The sequence below is a fragment of the Anopheles merus genome, chromosome 2L, assembly GCF_017562075.2.
Source record: "Anopheles merus strain MAF chromosome 2L, AmerM5.1, whole genome shotgun sequence".
NCBI classification, from domain to species: domain Eukaryota; kingdom Metazoa; phylum Arthropoda; class Insecta; order Diptera; family Culicidae; genus Anopheles; species Anopheles merus.
In genome coordinates, this window is record NC_054083.1 from 23,834,869 (window position 1) to 23,850,173 (window position 15,305).

Genomic DNA, 15,305 nt, shown 5'->3' on the forward strand with positions numbered 1-15,305 from the left:
CTTCGGTGCGTTTATGGTACCGTGTTGCAGGTTTGACGTTTGACATTCAGCTGATGGATGGGATATTTTGCTGGCAGTGGAAAGGTTATTTTGGTAATTTAGGTTTTTAAATTGTGGCCGTTATTCGGAAATTGCCCACATTCATTCATACGGCAAGATAATCCTCTCGTGAAATTTAACGCGTTGTGTGATATCCAAATACCCTTCCGAGGAGAAAAAATAACCATTGCAAGAGATGCATTTTCTTTTTTTTTATTTGGAAATGGTTTATTATAAATTAAAAAATCTGGACATCATTCGTCACACATTTCTTTCTAAGTTTTTTTTTTTACTTCTTAATCGTTTTCATTCACGCTATGATGGAACAGCCAGTTTGCAAATATTCTAATGTTTTGTTTTTCTTCTTCGTGAATTACATGTTACGTCTCTTTGCTGCCGGCTGCGAATGCTACAATGCTGTAGTTTTATTTCCCACATTTGTTTTTAATTGATTATATACGGAAGCTTCTACAAAGTGTGTGTACATGTGTGGTTTTGGTTTGCATTTTGTTCCGGTAGCCTTCATTTGCGCCTTGTACATAGTTTTGTTGTTTTTTTTTCTCCTCATGTATAACTAGTTGTCCTATGTGCTCATGCCTTTTTCTGACTGCCATGTGCAGTCGTGTTTTTAACGAATAAAAAAGAAAGATAACGAATAAAAGAGAAAGACAATATGAAATATTGTGTAAATAAATTGTATAGTAGAACAATTGTTTTGAAGTATTGCATGAACATAATGTCTTTTAAATTTGAATAAAAAGTTGATAACTTGTCTAGTAAAAAAAGCTGAATATGTTAACCATCTAAAACTCTTGTTAAACTCTTGTTACTCTTGAAAAAAATCTAACGAAACAAATAACACATACCAAACAGATAAATATCCCATGAAACGTATTCGTTCGTCAAATTCAAGCAACGGTTGGTTTGCTTTCTGTTTTGTGTCTGTGTGTGTGTTTGTTTGCACTAAGCTTAGCCGCAAGTACTACTGAAACTGTTTTCTGTTTGCCTGTTTACACGTATCAATAGCCAATGAGATTAAATGTTCGACTTTATAGCGTCATCCATCGAGTGTGAGAGAGAAAAAGTGAGAAAGTTCGCCCGAAACGCGTCCCAATCCGTCCACTCAGAGCTGAGCAATTCTATTAACCTGACTAATGTATACATGCGCATACATGTACTAAACGTGAACGGGAGTCATCACGACCAACCGTTCTCTCTCTATCTCTCTCGATCACCGTGTATTTGTTTGTTAGTGAACACTAGTCTACGACCGAAGCGAAATATGGAATTACATAGCCCCTGTGCACGCACACACGCACACACACTCATCCACGGCATGGGCTGGTGTGCCTTTGCTGTACGGGGTAACACGTGACAACGGGGTGGAAAATGTAGTAGAAGTAAAACCACACAACCACACTTTTTTTTCATTTTCGGGTTTTCGGCACTCTCTTCACCCACAGACCGTACTAAACCACCGACCTAATAAGCCTAATCCTGGATTGAACAACGTTTCCGTACACTACAAGCAACGGTTTAGACTCCCCTGAATTGGCGGGCTACTTAGACTGTAACGCGTATCGGAGTGTAACGCATTGTAACGGTTATATTTGGATTTGAATTTCAGTAGCGGTGTAAGTTTGTTCTTAAAAAGATGTGATTTTGTTTATGTGAGATTATACGGATCTTGTTTCTGTTTTTGCAAGTCGTTTAAAACGTAGCTCTATCTTTTTTCCTTCTTCCCTATATCAGCTCCCGCTACTATCAGCTAGTTTTGCGCAGTGTGTGAAAGAAGTATAGCTTAAAATCGATTTACTCCGGAGGGGTTAAATCTTGATCAGAGCGATCAGAGACACAGCGATGAAGCAACAACCGTACATCTTGTTGTAGTAAGGATCGTTAAAAGGGTTCATACATTGTTTTAGTAAATTAAGATCACCTCCTGCTCGTCACTCGCCAAGTACGTTGCTTTGGTTTCTGTCTGGGCGTTACGCTTCATCCCGTTTTGAAGGAAATAGTTTTGACATGCTGGCAACTCACACAAAAAACAAACGTTCGCCATCACTTAGGGGCAGTTTCGTTATTCCATTTACCTTACCGTTTCAACAACCATGTTTGATCTCTGATAAAGAGTTGCTAATCTAAACAAACACGCCGTGGCGCCAGGAGAGGCGTCACACGCGCGTGTGACGAATTTCACGGGATTTGCACGGGAAATAGCATCCCTACATCTTTTGCTACCCTGGATTACATGGTAATTATGTACGTGTGTGTGTCTGTGCATGTGTTAGTTCGGTGTGTATGTAGGCCTTATGGAAACATATATGCCAAAACCATGATAGTACAGACTGGTTAATGGGGCGCGGGGACTGGCTAGGGAGGGAAGCTTTTTGGTATTGCTTGCTCCCGAATTAATTGGTGGGCCGAGCGGAAAAGGGCACTAGTGTGTGTGACTGTGTGTCGGACTGATACATTACTTCGGCACCTTTCTGTGCACAATTCAAAGTTGGGCTAAGACAGGTGTAGATGTAGCTGTAGTAGTAGTAGTAATAGTAATAGTAGCTGTGGTTTTAAACGTAACATTATTAGTAGAACTGGCTAGTGATCGCATGGAAGGACATTATTGGATCCAGTGCACCAGTGCTGTTCGCGGTCGATCACACGCAAGGAGGATCCAGCTCCAGGTATTGTGCCAAAACTCACACTCCTTTGCGCCCATCTTTCTCTAACTGCTGCTGCTGCTGCGGCTGCTTCTTACAAACAAATGTTAAAGGAATGCTTGAACCATTTGCTAAGGAAATGTCCCTGTTTTTCTTTTTCTTCTTCTTCTTCAGTGTCATTACTATTACTTTTCCTGCATTCTTAAGATTAGTTCCCGTGCCCGTGTTCGTACCCGCGACGTTAAACCACCGATCGAGACCGTCCTTTCTGTTTACGCTACCGTACCATACTAAACTCGTTTACTTGCTTACGTTTACTTCTGTGCATCATTACTTATTGCAGTACGGCTTAATGGGCTGCTTCATTTTCCCTGTCCCTATTAGCATGCGTTTTAACTTATTAACTTTGTTTTATTTATCTTTTATTCCAGCTTGCTTTTACCTGTGTGTTTGCGTCGATTCGTGATTCTGGTGTTCTTTTTTTCACTTATGTACTCGTTTCGCTTCTCTGGGTTTTTTGTTTTTTTTTTTCTTTTTCTGGTAACGACTACTAAGAGCATCGAACAAACATTTGTACGAAATGTTAACGAACTTACGATTAAATAATTATTAGCCTATTCTTTTACCGACTTCTGTGGTGTCTAGTTCATCATGCCTCTGTATTGATTTTTCACAAAGGTTGTATCTATTTTTTGGGAGGAAAAAAAAACCGAGAGCTTTTCTAGTAGTATGACCCGGGACCGAAAAGGTTCGTTGTTGTTCCGCGACTGTTTAAGTTAGATTTGAATAAAAAATTAGGCATTCGCAATAATAATCAGAACAAAAGAGAGTCACCGTAATCAAAAGTTAATATTAAAACGCACTTCTCTTTGCACACTATTCAAACTTAACGGTAAAGTTCTGCGGTGTCTAACCCAAACGTTACTAATAAACAGAGAGCGAAAGTATTTCCCTATGTACATAAGTAGTGGCTAACAAAACTGGTTCGACTATTGCAACGATTCCCATTGCCTGGAGGCTGGCATAACCTGGCAATAGATCATTTCGCAGTCCCTCCCCCCAAAAACAAAGCAGCCGGTCTACTAACGAATAACAATTAGCACGGAGACGGGTGGGAGAGGAAAGGAATTGTGAGGGGCCGCTTAATGGTGGGGTATTATTGCTTCGATGTGGAGAGGAGAAGAGGGCTCACAACGCCCTGCCTCCGAAAAATGTGGGATGAGCTGTAGAAACAAAACTGATCTGCTCTAACGATGAGATCGCTCATTTAGTTTCATACACTGCTCCAGCATGCGATTCGGAGCAAACAATCCGATCCTACGCGATTAGCTGGTTCAGTTGGCTACTGTTTTGTTTTGCATTTCGTTTAACAAGTTTCTCTTTCGCCCTTCGCAGTCTACTACTATAATATTTTGTTTTCATTTATTAAAGATTAAACATGCACACTTACTGTTTTTTGTTTGTTTGTTTGCTAACGTCTTTCTTCCCTTTTTTGTTATGTTGGTTTATATGTTTCGTTTCTCTCTTTCTCTCTATATTTCCACTTACCTGTGTGTGTGTGTTGCAATTGCAAGCATTCCTTTGCGATGCGTGCAAATAGTGTGTTTTGTTTCGTTTACTTTTACTTTTACATTGGTTTAGTCTCACTCGTTTAAAAATCTAGAAAATATAACCATGCACGTGAAACTGTTGACAGGCTTGCGTACCTACAATCTCTACACGCTTTGTTTTCCGGCTTGCGGCTGTCTATGTACGGCTTTTTGGCTCTCTTTTTGTTTGCAAGCGTGTGCAGTAGTAAGCGCTGCTTGCTTGCTTGCTAGTGGTAGCGGCCTGATGCGTTACTTCCTAACCCTGTTCTTCTGTCACGTCTGCTGTATCGCTAGTTTGTTTGGTAATTTATACCATCTTCCATCTTAGCTTTTTGGCATGGTTTGCAAATATTTATCATCTAACGGTAGTCGCTTTGCGCTACTTTACTGATGCAGTTTCGGTGTGTTTTTTCTTCTTCTTCTTGTTCGCCTTCTCTCCCTTGTATATTGATTCCGATAGCGTATGAATTCGATCCACAGTATGTATCGGTTATTGGTGAGCCCTGAAATAGTGTGTTTGCTTAAGTACCGGAACCTTCATATGCTGAAGTCCTCTCTCTCTCTCTCGCTCTATCCATCGTACTGCTGGAACGCAACGCACGTGGAGAAAGAAACATCGCAGCAGCTCGTCTTGCTGTCTCACTCAAAAGGTTAGTTTGTTGCATTCTTTCATGCCTCTCCACACGAACGGTCTGCACAGTACTAGCTTAGAGCGCAACGTCGCCCACAAACAAACAGCACACAAACATTGAAAGATCTATTCGTGACAAAGATTGATTGTTCAAAAGGTTCTAATGGGGGGAATAGGTTTTTCTTCTTCAATCATTCTGCGCCTTTCTCCCACAAACACACATACACAGCCCACAGTTTTGTAGCAATGTAATTGAGTCTACCGCGCCGAGAGACTACCCGAGAGACAGGCACGCGACAAAGTGGGTGCCGCAGCAGTAGCAGGTGCATAGTATACTAGGCTACTAGCTGTCTGATCTACCCGCCTTCTTAGCAGCTAGAAGTTAATGCAGCTTTATAGCAGCGCTTCCTACGGCCTACCGATTGAAGTAAAACGGGATAACCTGTAAACACGCACGTTTATACGGTGTATAAGAGGAGTACGGCTATATGGCGCGGGCGGTATATAAGGGAGAATAAGATACAATGTTTGCCATCGCTGTCTAACGGCGGCCTAAGTCAGCGCTCTTCTTAGTAGTAGAAGTAGTAGTCGATAGTAGCAATAGCAGTATTAGTAGTAGTAGTAGTAGTAGTGCAGTTTGCTGTCGATGGTTTCGCTTGAGTGGTAATTGTACGACGGGAACTACCTTGCTCTAACCCTGCCGAATAAAAAGCGCGTGGTTTTTTTTTCTTTTCTCTTTTGAGTTCGCTGCCAACTACCCTAACTCCCTTATTAACCCTACTCCTCTGGGACTGTCCCGGGATCGGGTCGGTACAGTTTAATAGCACAAAGTGTTTGTGTATATCTGTGTGTGTATGTGTGTGTGTAAGTAAAGTTGATTGTACGATCGTTCGATTCAACTCTCCGGAATCGTGCTCACCGGCTGACCAGAGCAGTGCGCGTGTTTGTGAAGTCCATCCATCCGTCTGTGCAGTCCATCCCGCCTTAGTCGTCCGGATCCAGCCCGATCAGCTCCGCCTGCAGCCGGCCCTTCGTCTTGCAGCAGATCGTGAGGAAGAGGAGCCGCACCAGCAGCCGGAACTGCTGCGACATGCTCGTCATGATGATGATCTTCCAGAACGAGTTGAGGATGCCGATCCAGACGGCGCCGAAGTGCAGCAGCGGATTGTCGATCGTCTCCCCGGACACCAGCTCGTAGATGCGCAACCCAATGTACGGTGCCCACGAGATCCAGAAGGAAAACACCAATGCGAACGACATGCAGTGACTGGGGTTCGCTAGGTTCTCGGCGAGCGCCGTGGCGTACTCCTTATCGTGGATCGGTGCACCCGATCGCACTTTGCGCATCATCGTGAAGATGTAGCCGTAGTTGTAGACGATCGAGATGACACTCGGCCCCAGGACTAGGATTGCCAGCGTTGCGCTATAAGCCGCCATGTTGCCCCACTCGAGCATACAGATGTTGGTGGTTTTACTGTAGTTGGCCTCGTTGTAGCCGAGCAGCGGTGGACAGCAAAGCATGGCTGCCGAGATCCACGTGAACGCCATCCAGCATTGGCATCTTTATCGGGAAATCGGTGGGTTGGATGGGAGGGGAGGAGTGAAGGGACAAGGGATGGGGGAGGGTGAGTTGGGGTGGGCAGGGGAGGGGTTGTTACGGGTCAGACAGAGAGCGAGTAAGTGGGTGAAGAAAAAAGCGAAAGGAAAAGAAAAAGAAACAGAGAGAGAGACAGAGAGAAACAGAGAGAGAAAGAAAGAGAAAGAGAGAAAGAGAGAGGATTTCGATCCGTTAGTACGCTCTGTTCGGACTGGCTTCGCTTCCAATCAAGCGTCTAGGCATTAATCCCGAATACGAATACAGTAATTACGGATTAAGGAATAACGCAAAATACGCAGCATAAGGCTTATCATACAGAGAGATACGGTAAAGAATGCAAACAAAAAACAAAAGAAGAATCAAATGAAGAAGAAAACACAAGGAAGCGTTGTCAAACCCCCGTCCCACGTGGCGTGACAGGTGGCAGTACGTAAGTGGTGGCAGAAGGTAGTGTATGGGCGGCTGAGAGGGGGCCGAGGGTGTGTACGGCATAATAGAAGAAAAAAACATCTACACAGCGCAACTACAAACACGACAACAGCGCAACGATAGCGCACGCGGCCAAGCTGCGTGTGTGGTTTACAACGTTTACGTGGAACGCAAACGGCTTGCGCCCTGCGGGGGGAAGGGGGGTCGTGCACGTGCCAGGGTGCGGCGTGAAAGGGGAACAATTAACTACCTCTACAAACTAAGCAGTGGTGCGAAGTTGTATCACTTTTACTCAACAGAAAGAGTGTAGAACATATATAGGAGGAGGGGGGGGGGGGGGGTATGAGGTCCCTCAAGAAAAGGGGTAACGGGCGAGATGGTTGATTGAGAGCGGATTGTTGTAACAGAGTGTGTAAAAATGTATTGTTTCTTATCATAATGTTGAAGAAACAAATTTTTTAGGGATTTTTTTATCAGCATTAGCCCTTACGATAGTATCTCGCGTTGCTAATAGAGGGCGCCACCGTATGAGTTACAATAAATACAGTAGAGACTCACTAATTGGAGTTTAAGCTTCATTGACATTGTATTTTAATACAAAATTAGTCAATCTCTACTATACTGGGATTTATGTGAAACGGCGAATGATTTTCATTTAGGATATTTGAACATTTTGTACACTAATTCGTTGCATATTTTATGTTGAAATATATGTATATAAACAAGGAAAATGATAATACATCATTAAGATAAAATAAGGTAAATAAATGGAAAGGTTGTGTTTGCTAGAATTAAACAGATCTAGAAATGTATTCATAGTGCAATTGGTCGTGCTGGATTACTAAATTTTGCAAGGAACTAAGTATACTATCTACGTTAACCTCTACTGCGATGGTGCGGACTACCTAACGGATCGAAAGAAAAACTATCCAAATAATACATAAAACAATATCTATACCAATATAGCTCTACTTCTTTGTACAGCGAAATGATAAGGGAATGGTGCAATGTACTAATTGTTTTTTTTTCTTCGATAAGTAGCAAAACAAGTGCTACAAAAGCAAAGGAATTCCAATGTCCAAAATAGACAGCATTAAAAAGAAAGGAAACCAAGTTTACCAAAAATACAGGGATAGTTTGCTAAAACAGGAAACCAAACTGGGCGGGGAGGAGCTCATTTTATAAAAATAATATATGTATATATACGGAAAGTATCCAACTGGCTAAAGTATTCAAACCTTCCATTCCTAGATATTAGTATTAGTATTGAAGGGGGAAGTAGAACATCACACACGAACAAACATCGATCAATAAAGGGGTTTTCCGTTCCGTTCTTTCATTTTCTCTCTCCCGTGTGCACCCTCCCCACGCACAAATGCACACATACACACACCCACCCACACACACGCACACACACACGCTCACACATACACACTCTCACATACCCACATACACACACACATACTCGCACAAAATTTTAAAAGTAATGGCCAGAGCATTCCGCAACATTAGTTTTGTATTAGTTCGATTATTCAATTTTGTCGGTGGTGTACGTGGGAAAGGTGATCAAGGAAGGATGTACATGTAAGTGTGTAGATGTGTGTGTGTGTGCGTGCGCGGGCGCATGTGTGTGTGTGTGTTTTTTATCAGTGTGTACAACAGGCCACAATCGCATGTACGCGATCGGTTGTGCAGTTGGGAGTTGCGCAAGTTGGTGGAGTGTGTCGCGCATCAAAACCGCAACCGCCATGCGTTGCCATAAAGGGGATGCCATAAATTGGAGTGGGTTTTAGTGTGCCATCCAGAGGGGACGGACCCGACGAGAGAACGAGAGAAAGAGAAAGATAGAATAAGATACGGCTCAAACATAGATGATACGGAGAGGGTGGGAGATGGGATTGAGAGAGAGAGAGTGAGAGAGAACACAAAAATACAAAAAAAAAACGTTTCGGAAAAATGTAAAAAAAACTAACGAGGTTTACAGAGAGATTGTAACATCAAAAACAAGAAGAAGAGGAAATACATTTTCCAACCAACCAACATTCAAAAACAAGTTGAAGTTTTTTAGAAGAAGTGTAACGCAACGAGATTACAAAACTGTTAACAAAAGTTCTTTAACAAAGTAGAGTTAACACATTGCACAAATTGTGTGAGAAAATCAACTTCAGTCAAGCATTAGTTCAACCAAATGGAAGTTTGTCTGGTTTGTATTCCACTATATAACACATAACCATTCATTCGCGGGGTGTCAACAAACGAGGGTGAGTATTTAGTTAAGAAAGAAATTGTTCAGAAGAAAACCAAATCAATAACGAAATATGTATATGAAAAAAATACAACAAAAAAACAATCACACTGTGAGGTACGTTGCACAACTACATCTTACGATACAGTACATCACGCATTGGTACACAAATAAGTCATAGGCACACACACACACACGCACACACACGCACGACAGCGAAACAGTCACACCAAAGTGCGATGGTGTTGACAGACGTCGAAAGGTGGGGGTGGGTGGGAGTGTCCGGAATCTGGGACCCTCCATGGGAAATCGAGACCCCAACTGTGGGTGTTGAAAGTGTTGTGTGGTGATGAAGTGGGCGCGCAGTATACGTATTGTATCAGTGTATTGTATCATCGGTCTGTGTGTGTGTGTGTAGGTTATTTTGCTGTGTGTGTTGTACGCGCCAACTCAGTGGAGCTGTACAGTGGGATCTTTCATGGGATATGATAGGGGTAACAGGGTGAAGGATCAATGGGGGAGGGGGGGGGGTAACACCATCATCGGTCACCGGTGAACGGTACCGGTAAGTGGGCCGCCTGTCCACCGAGCCGGAAGTGCAACATTTACCTCGTCTTGGTTTGGATCGTTTCGTAGCGCAGTGGCTTCCGCACCGCCAGATAGCGATCGACCGAGATCCACATGAAGGTGTAGACCGAGATCGACCAGAGCGTCACCTCCAGGTAGCCGACCATCCGGCACACCACGTCGCCGTATATCCATTCTCCGCTGAAGGCCGGATACACCGAGAGCGAAACGATGAACAGACCGCACAGCAGGTCGGCGACCGCTAGCGATAGCAGGTAATAGTTTATAACCTCATGAGGTCCTGCAACGAAGCCAAACGTGGACGAATGACGCGATGTCCGATTTCACCGTCCGCTACTACAGCAACTCACCCTTAAAGTTAAGATATGTAGCTACTACGATGAGGTTCGAGATGACGATGGCGACCGCTAGGATGAGGATGATCGTGGCCTGCGTGAGCGCCTCCAGGGTTGAGCCGGTTTGCAGGTGACTCAGCCCATGCATCGTAACTCCTGAAACAGAGACGGGCGAGATAAGCATTGCACCCTCGCCGCATCACTGCGTCACCGGATCCGGGAGGACGGTTACCTCAGCTCCGGTCATGACGTGGCGTCGGCGAAGGGGGCGAATGCGTACCAGCTCCGAACCGTCGTCGTTTGTTCGGCGGCGTTATCGTCCTCGTTGGCGTGGTTCGACTTCGGGCGTTCGAGGGCAGCCGCTCATCTATTGGTGGCACACACTCTATCCGAGCTCACACATTGATCGCACCACCGGGTACGCAGGTGTGGGGCTTTTGCTTTTAGTACAGCAACGTTAGTGTTGTGCAATCATTCACGCACCGCACCGTAATGGAAGAACGTTGGATTTAACTGTCAGAAGTATTGCGATACTTTTACACCGTAACAGAGCTGTGAAAAAGAAGAAAGGAGGTACAAACACTTTTTAGTACACGTTTTAGTACAAGAGATATTTTTTAATGAACAAAATACATAATGTAGTTTGAAGTGCCGGTCTGTGTAGTCTAATGTCTAATGTAGTTTGAAGTAATCCCATACGTATTACTGACTATCTTGCTATGGGTAATCAATAAGCCAAGCTCACTTCACTAGTGGGTACAGGCCAGACAGAAGAAGTTTGAAGTGCATTGTATCGATGATAATGAGGCAAGACCGATTCCCATCCGGATCGTAGCCCGATGTAAGGCCTGACTATTCCCGTGTGTGGTACTAATAAGTCTCCTTAAGAGTTAATAAGAGCCTGTATAGGCCGGCATGACAGCGTAGATAGTTAGGTTGTTAATTCCAACCTGAAGTTTAATGAATATGTATAAATCTGTTATAATAAATCTATATGGATGGCAGTAATAATAAATCTATAATACCGCAATTGCAGCAATTAGACCATGAAACAAAAGCCCAAATTATTACTCCTTTTTATATACTGTTCTGGGCCAAAATTGCAGAAAATCTGTATTTTTCCATCAATTTTTTGCACTTTTGCAGACGTCCCTCAGGTTTCCGCATAAAATTTGCTATTTGTTCTAAGAAAGTTTCTGTTTTAGAACACAACACATTTTAGAACAGAATAGGCAAGACCAAAAGGTCGCGATTTCTACGGTACTTCCATTTCGCTACGTTACGATCGAAGTTAGCCATTCATTCGTGCTAAAACAAGGTTGGATTAACCGAAAAGGAATGTAGCCTCAAAAATATTTGAAGATGATTTGTTGTTCGTATAGATTCAGCAGTAGAAGGATTAGATTCAACCACCAAATGCAGTACGCGCATATTTAACAGTTGATACAGGATATAATGAATGCGGTTGCAGATTAAAGAACAAAGCCTTGTACACACCATTGAAACAGCTCATATGAATAAGTGATTTTCCAAATAAGGGAGACAAAAATATGATAAAAAAGGGACAGATTGCAAATGTTCAAATGAAAATAGTAAGTTATGTTGTCGATATTTACTGTTTAATTATTGCCTTTTTTGTTTGTGTCTCCAAATCAATCAATAGCAAACAACCAAATTTAGCGTCTTCATGTACGACATTCAAGGACCACAAATTAACAAAGATTGTCCATTTTTTATTGGAAAGGCGATTATGTACTAAGAGTCCGTAAGTGCTAGCAAAAGATAGACACAGTTTTTATTTAAGTGTTCTTACAATCGTTTCCTTTGCACAAGCCTTTCCTTTTGTTTGGTTAACCGTAATTAGCTACTCTCGATTCAGTTCATATCGTGCGGCTTGTTTCACAGCTACGTCATTCTGTGTACATTCAGTATTCCGCTGGGCTCACACCTCAACAAAGGTCGTCCATGGAGGACACGATCGCTGGGTGATGACCACTCGTTTGCATGTTTAATGTCTCGGAAGGCCATCTGGCACCATTTTCGGCTGCCAGACCATCGTCTCATTGGGGACAATCATTTAATCAACACATATCTGTTTGTGTCTGTGTGCCAGCATACCCGTAATATTAACGTGAAACGTAAACGTATAGTTGCTGTGAATATAGCGATTGAAATTAATTTTAACACAATCAGTAGCAAAACACTTCATTTCACCTCATAGCACGCCCCAGCCGACTTGCAGCAATCTTTCCCGTGCTACTTCCTACTTCCAAGTCCTGCTGATAATCACCAAGACACGTTGTAAATCATTGTAATTATGGCGCGAATATATTCCCCAGCACACGATAAAAATCTTTAAAAAAAACAACCCCACCCATCCACTCCGTGTTGCAGCAGTCCTTCGCTTCGCAACAAAGCGAATGGTGGACCGGACTTGCAGCTGCAGCATTTACCTGGTCAACCATCGGAGGGCACTCGCGCTACCCATCGGGTTTCTACATCGAACAGGAAAAGTGCCGTTTCCGGTTCAAAAGCACTTAATGAACGGCTGGCATTAAATGCAATTGTATAATTGTTAAATTATTCATGCAAGCTTTCCATCCGTTCCCTTTTGGCGGGATAGCGCCCGGTGCACGCAGCCCCAAGTCCTGGGCTGGCCAGGCAGGTCGGTTAGTAAATAGCGCCCAAACGAAGTAGCGCAGGAAACGGAACGAAGCAGTAAACGTACGCCACCGATGGTTTTACATTACTAACTTGGCGAACGTCGTGTAAAGGACATGGAGCACGCGTCGTCCTGGACGCGTCGCCCGGGCATCGATCTGGAGGTATGATTTTATTGCATTCTGGCACGCGCAATGTAAAGCGTTCGTGGAGGGGAGAGGGAGGAAGGTGTTGGGCCACGTATTTCATGCCACGTACGTTCGCATTATTATGCAGCATTGGCGCGCGAACGCAAGGGGGCAAGTGAACGATAACAAGAATGAATTAGGTTAGAGGTGAGATATTTGGCCCCGGGGTGGAAGGGCCTTTTTTTCTACACCCTCAATTATATAAGTGAACTAGCAGCCAGTGATTGATTTTCCCGGGGCTGCGATCAATAATATTTGGCTGATTTTCGTAGCGCCATGTCGGGAATGAAAATTTTGATTGTAGAAAAGTGCCAGCAGGGCATAAAGTGAATATGAAAAATGATTTCCGTGCGGCAATCGAACGGGTGGCTATAAAAAAGTACGCCAGCACATCGCACTGCCAGCACGGATAAGGTTGATTTAATATCCGTGTCTCGTCTACGTCCAGAAGTGCGCTAGCGCTACGTCGACCGGCCCATAAAAAATCCACCTCCTGGCTAGTGAACCACCATGCGTCTCCATCTAATATTAAACAAGCGTGGCACAAGCGTGGATGCGAAAAAAAAACACACACACACACACACACAAACTGTGTGTTGAAATATGTTCTCACCCTTCCCAAGGTCAAACACACACACTTACATACATAGGCAAATGGTTGTGTGTATTTCATCGCACCAAAAGCGACAGCAAACATTCGACCCAATCAGTTATGGAAAACTCTTTTTGGGGCAGTTTTTACCTCTTTGATTCAAACAACATAAAACGTCATAGATAGAGACGCGATTTACTGACAGGCTCAGCGTTTGATGTATGATTTGGGAATTGCAAAGCTACGAGCCGATACCGACTACAATCTTTGCCTGCAGCGCTAGCTCAATTATGCTGCATGGTAGCCGAGGGAGTACCGTGGGAAGTTACATCGATATTTGCCCAGTTTTGTGAAATTCAGCCACCATCCTCTGTGTTTAATTCTAAATTTCCCATGTTTGCATGTCATTGTGTGTCTGTGTCAATGCATACGCTGAATAAACAGCATGTCGACATGTTGCCCTTCGGGAGAAGTAGAGCGAATCCCAAATTCTGCCCCCATTATGATAAACGCGTTTTGCCCCGGGTGTCGATTGTTAGCAGTTCAAATTCAGCAGCAGCAGTAGCAGCAGCAGAAGCTGCAACAGCAGCAAATGCCTTGACTCGATCGATCGCCAATTCGATCGATACACCGTGAACCGTGGGGAGATGTTCGGTACCACGTGCTTTTATACTGCAACACGTTCTCCCTTTTTCCGCCAGCCGCTCTTCCCGTGGCTGATCAAACAAAAAGGATAGCGTTTTATGTTGTAAAATCTCTGTCCACCCGTGGCCGCAGCGGCAGCCGTTTCCGACTATCGATTTTGCATGCGGAAACATACACAGCAAACAACCTGGGAATGTAAACACGTGTTGTGATTATGCCAATTGGGGAATGAGGTCTGGGAGCGGAGGGAACAGATAATAATGGGACGACGGTCTGTGACTGGTGTTGCCCGACTCGAATGCAGAGCGTGTGAACGGGTGAACGACACACGTGATGGGTACAGATTAATCAATCCCGAAGGTGTTTATGTTGATGAGTGGGGGCTTTTTTGAGTTTCGGTTTGTTTAAAAGCGATCTGGACGATGTATTGCTCTGATGGTAGAGCGTGTTGGGCAAAACATGTTAAATAAATAACTTTTTTCTAGATCTATTGCATTTTAGAAGGCAGTATATGGCAGCTTAGAAAATTCGTAAGGGTATAGTTAAGGATCATCATGAAAGTATGTATGTTATGTACGTAGTATGTATGTAGTATGTGCGCAATATGAAGAAATACCAATAAAATTTAAATATTTAAATTTTAAAATTAATCAAAATATACTTCTACAAAGGTTTCAGTTTTTGGTTCGCATTGCTTCGCAAATAATATAATCTTGGGTTGATAAGAAAATAAAACATAGCCTATTTTATAATAAATAAATAAATAAAACATAAACTATTTTATAATAAACAAATAAATAAAACATAATTTATTTTATAATAAATAAATAAATAAAACATAAACTATTTTATAATAAATAAATAAGTAAAACATAAACTATTTTATAATAAATAAATAAATAAAACATAAACTATTTAACGTTTAAAAAGTCATCACGGCCCGCATTTTAGACTACTAAGAGCCGCATAGGACCCGCAGTTTGGAGACTCCTTGCAATAGGTCGAAATACTTTAAACAAAGGATTTTAATCATTTTTATGTATTGTATCGTATATTGTTTAGATGTGCATTTTTCAAATAATGTACTAAAGGTATCAACCTCAATC

At 42.9% G+C, this 15,305-nt stretch overlaps 1 protein-coding gene across 8 annotated transcripts in view; it reads right to left on the reverse strand.

Annotated features, from left to right (window-relative positions):
- Window positions 1-236: 236 nt before the first annotated feature.
- The window catches only part of LOC121594871 (G-protein coupled receptor 52), a 47,144-nt gene continuing 32,075 nt past the window's right edge, over window positions 237-15,305 (reverse strand). For 6 of the 8 annotated variants that reach the window (XM_041918634.1, XM_041918631.1, XM_041918632.1 and 3 more), the window contains 4 exons: window positions 10,129-10,665; window positions 9,800-10,058; window positions 8,184-8,192; window positions 237-6,480 (listed from right to left, as the gene is read on the reverse strand). In XM_041918634.1, the coding sequence (XP_041774568.1) occupies window positions 5,904-6,480; window positions 8,184-8,192; window positions 9,800-10,058; window positions 10,129-10,297 (1,014 nt within the window). In that variant the 5' untranslated portion in view covers window positions 10,298-10,665 and the 3' untranslated portion in view covers window positions 237-5,903. The remainder of the gene's footprint in view (window positions 6,481-8,183; window positions 8,193-9,799; window positions 10,059-10,128; window positions 10,666-15,305) is intronic. The other 2 variants (XM_041918637.1, XM_041918636.1) reach the window with 2 other exon arrangements.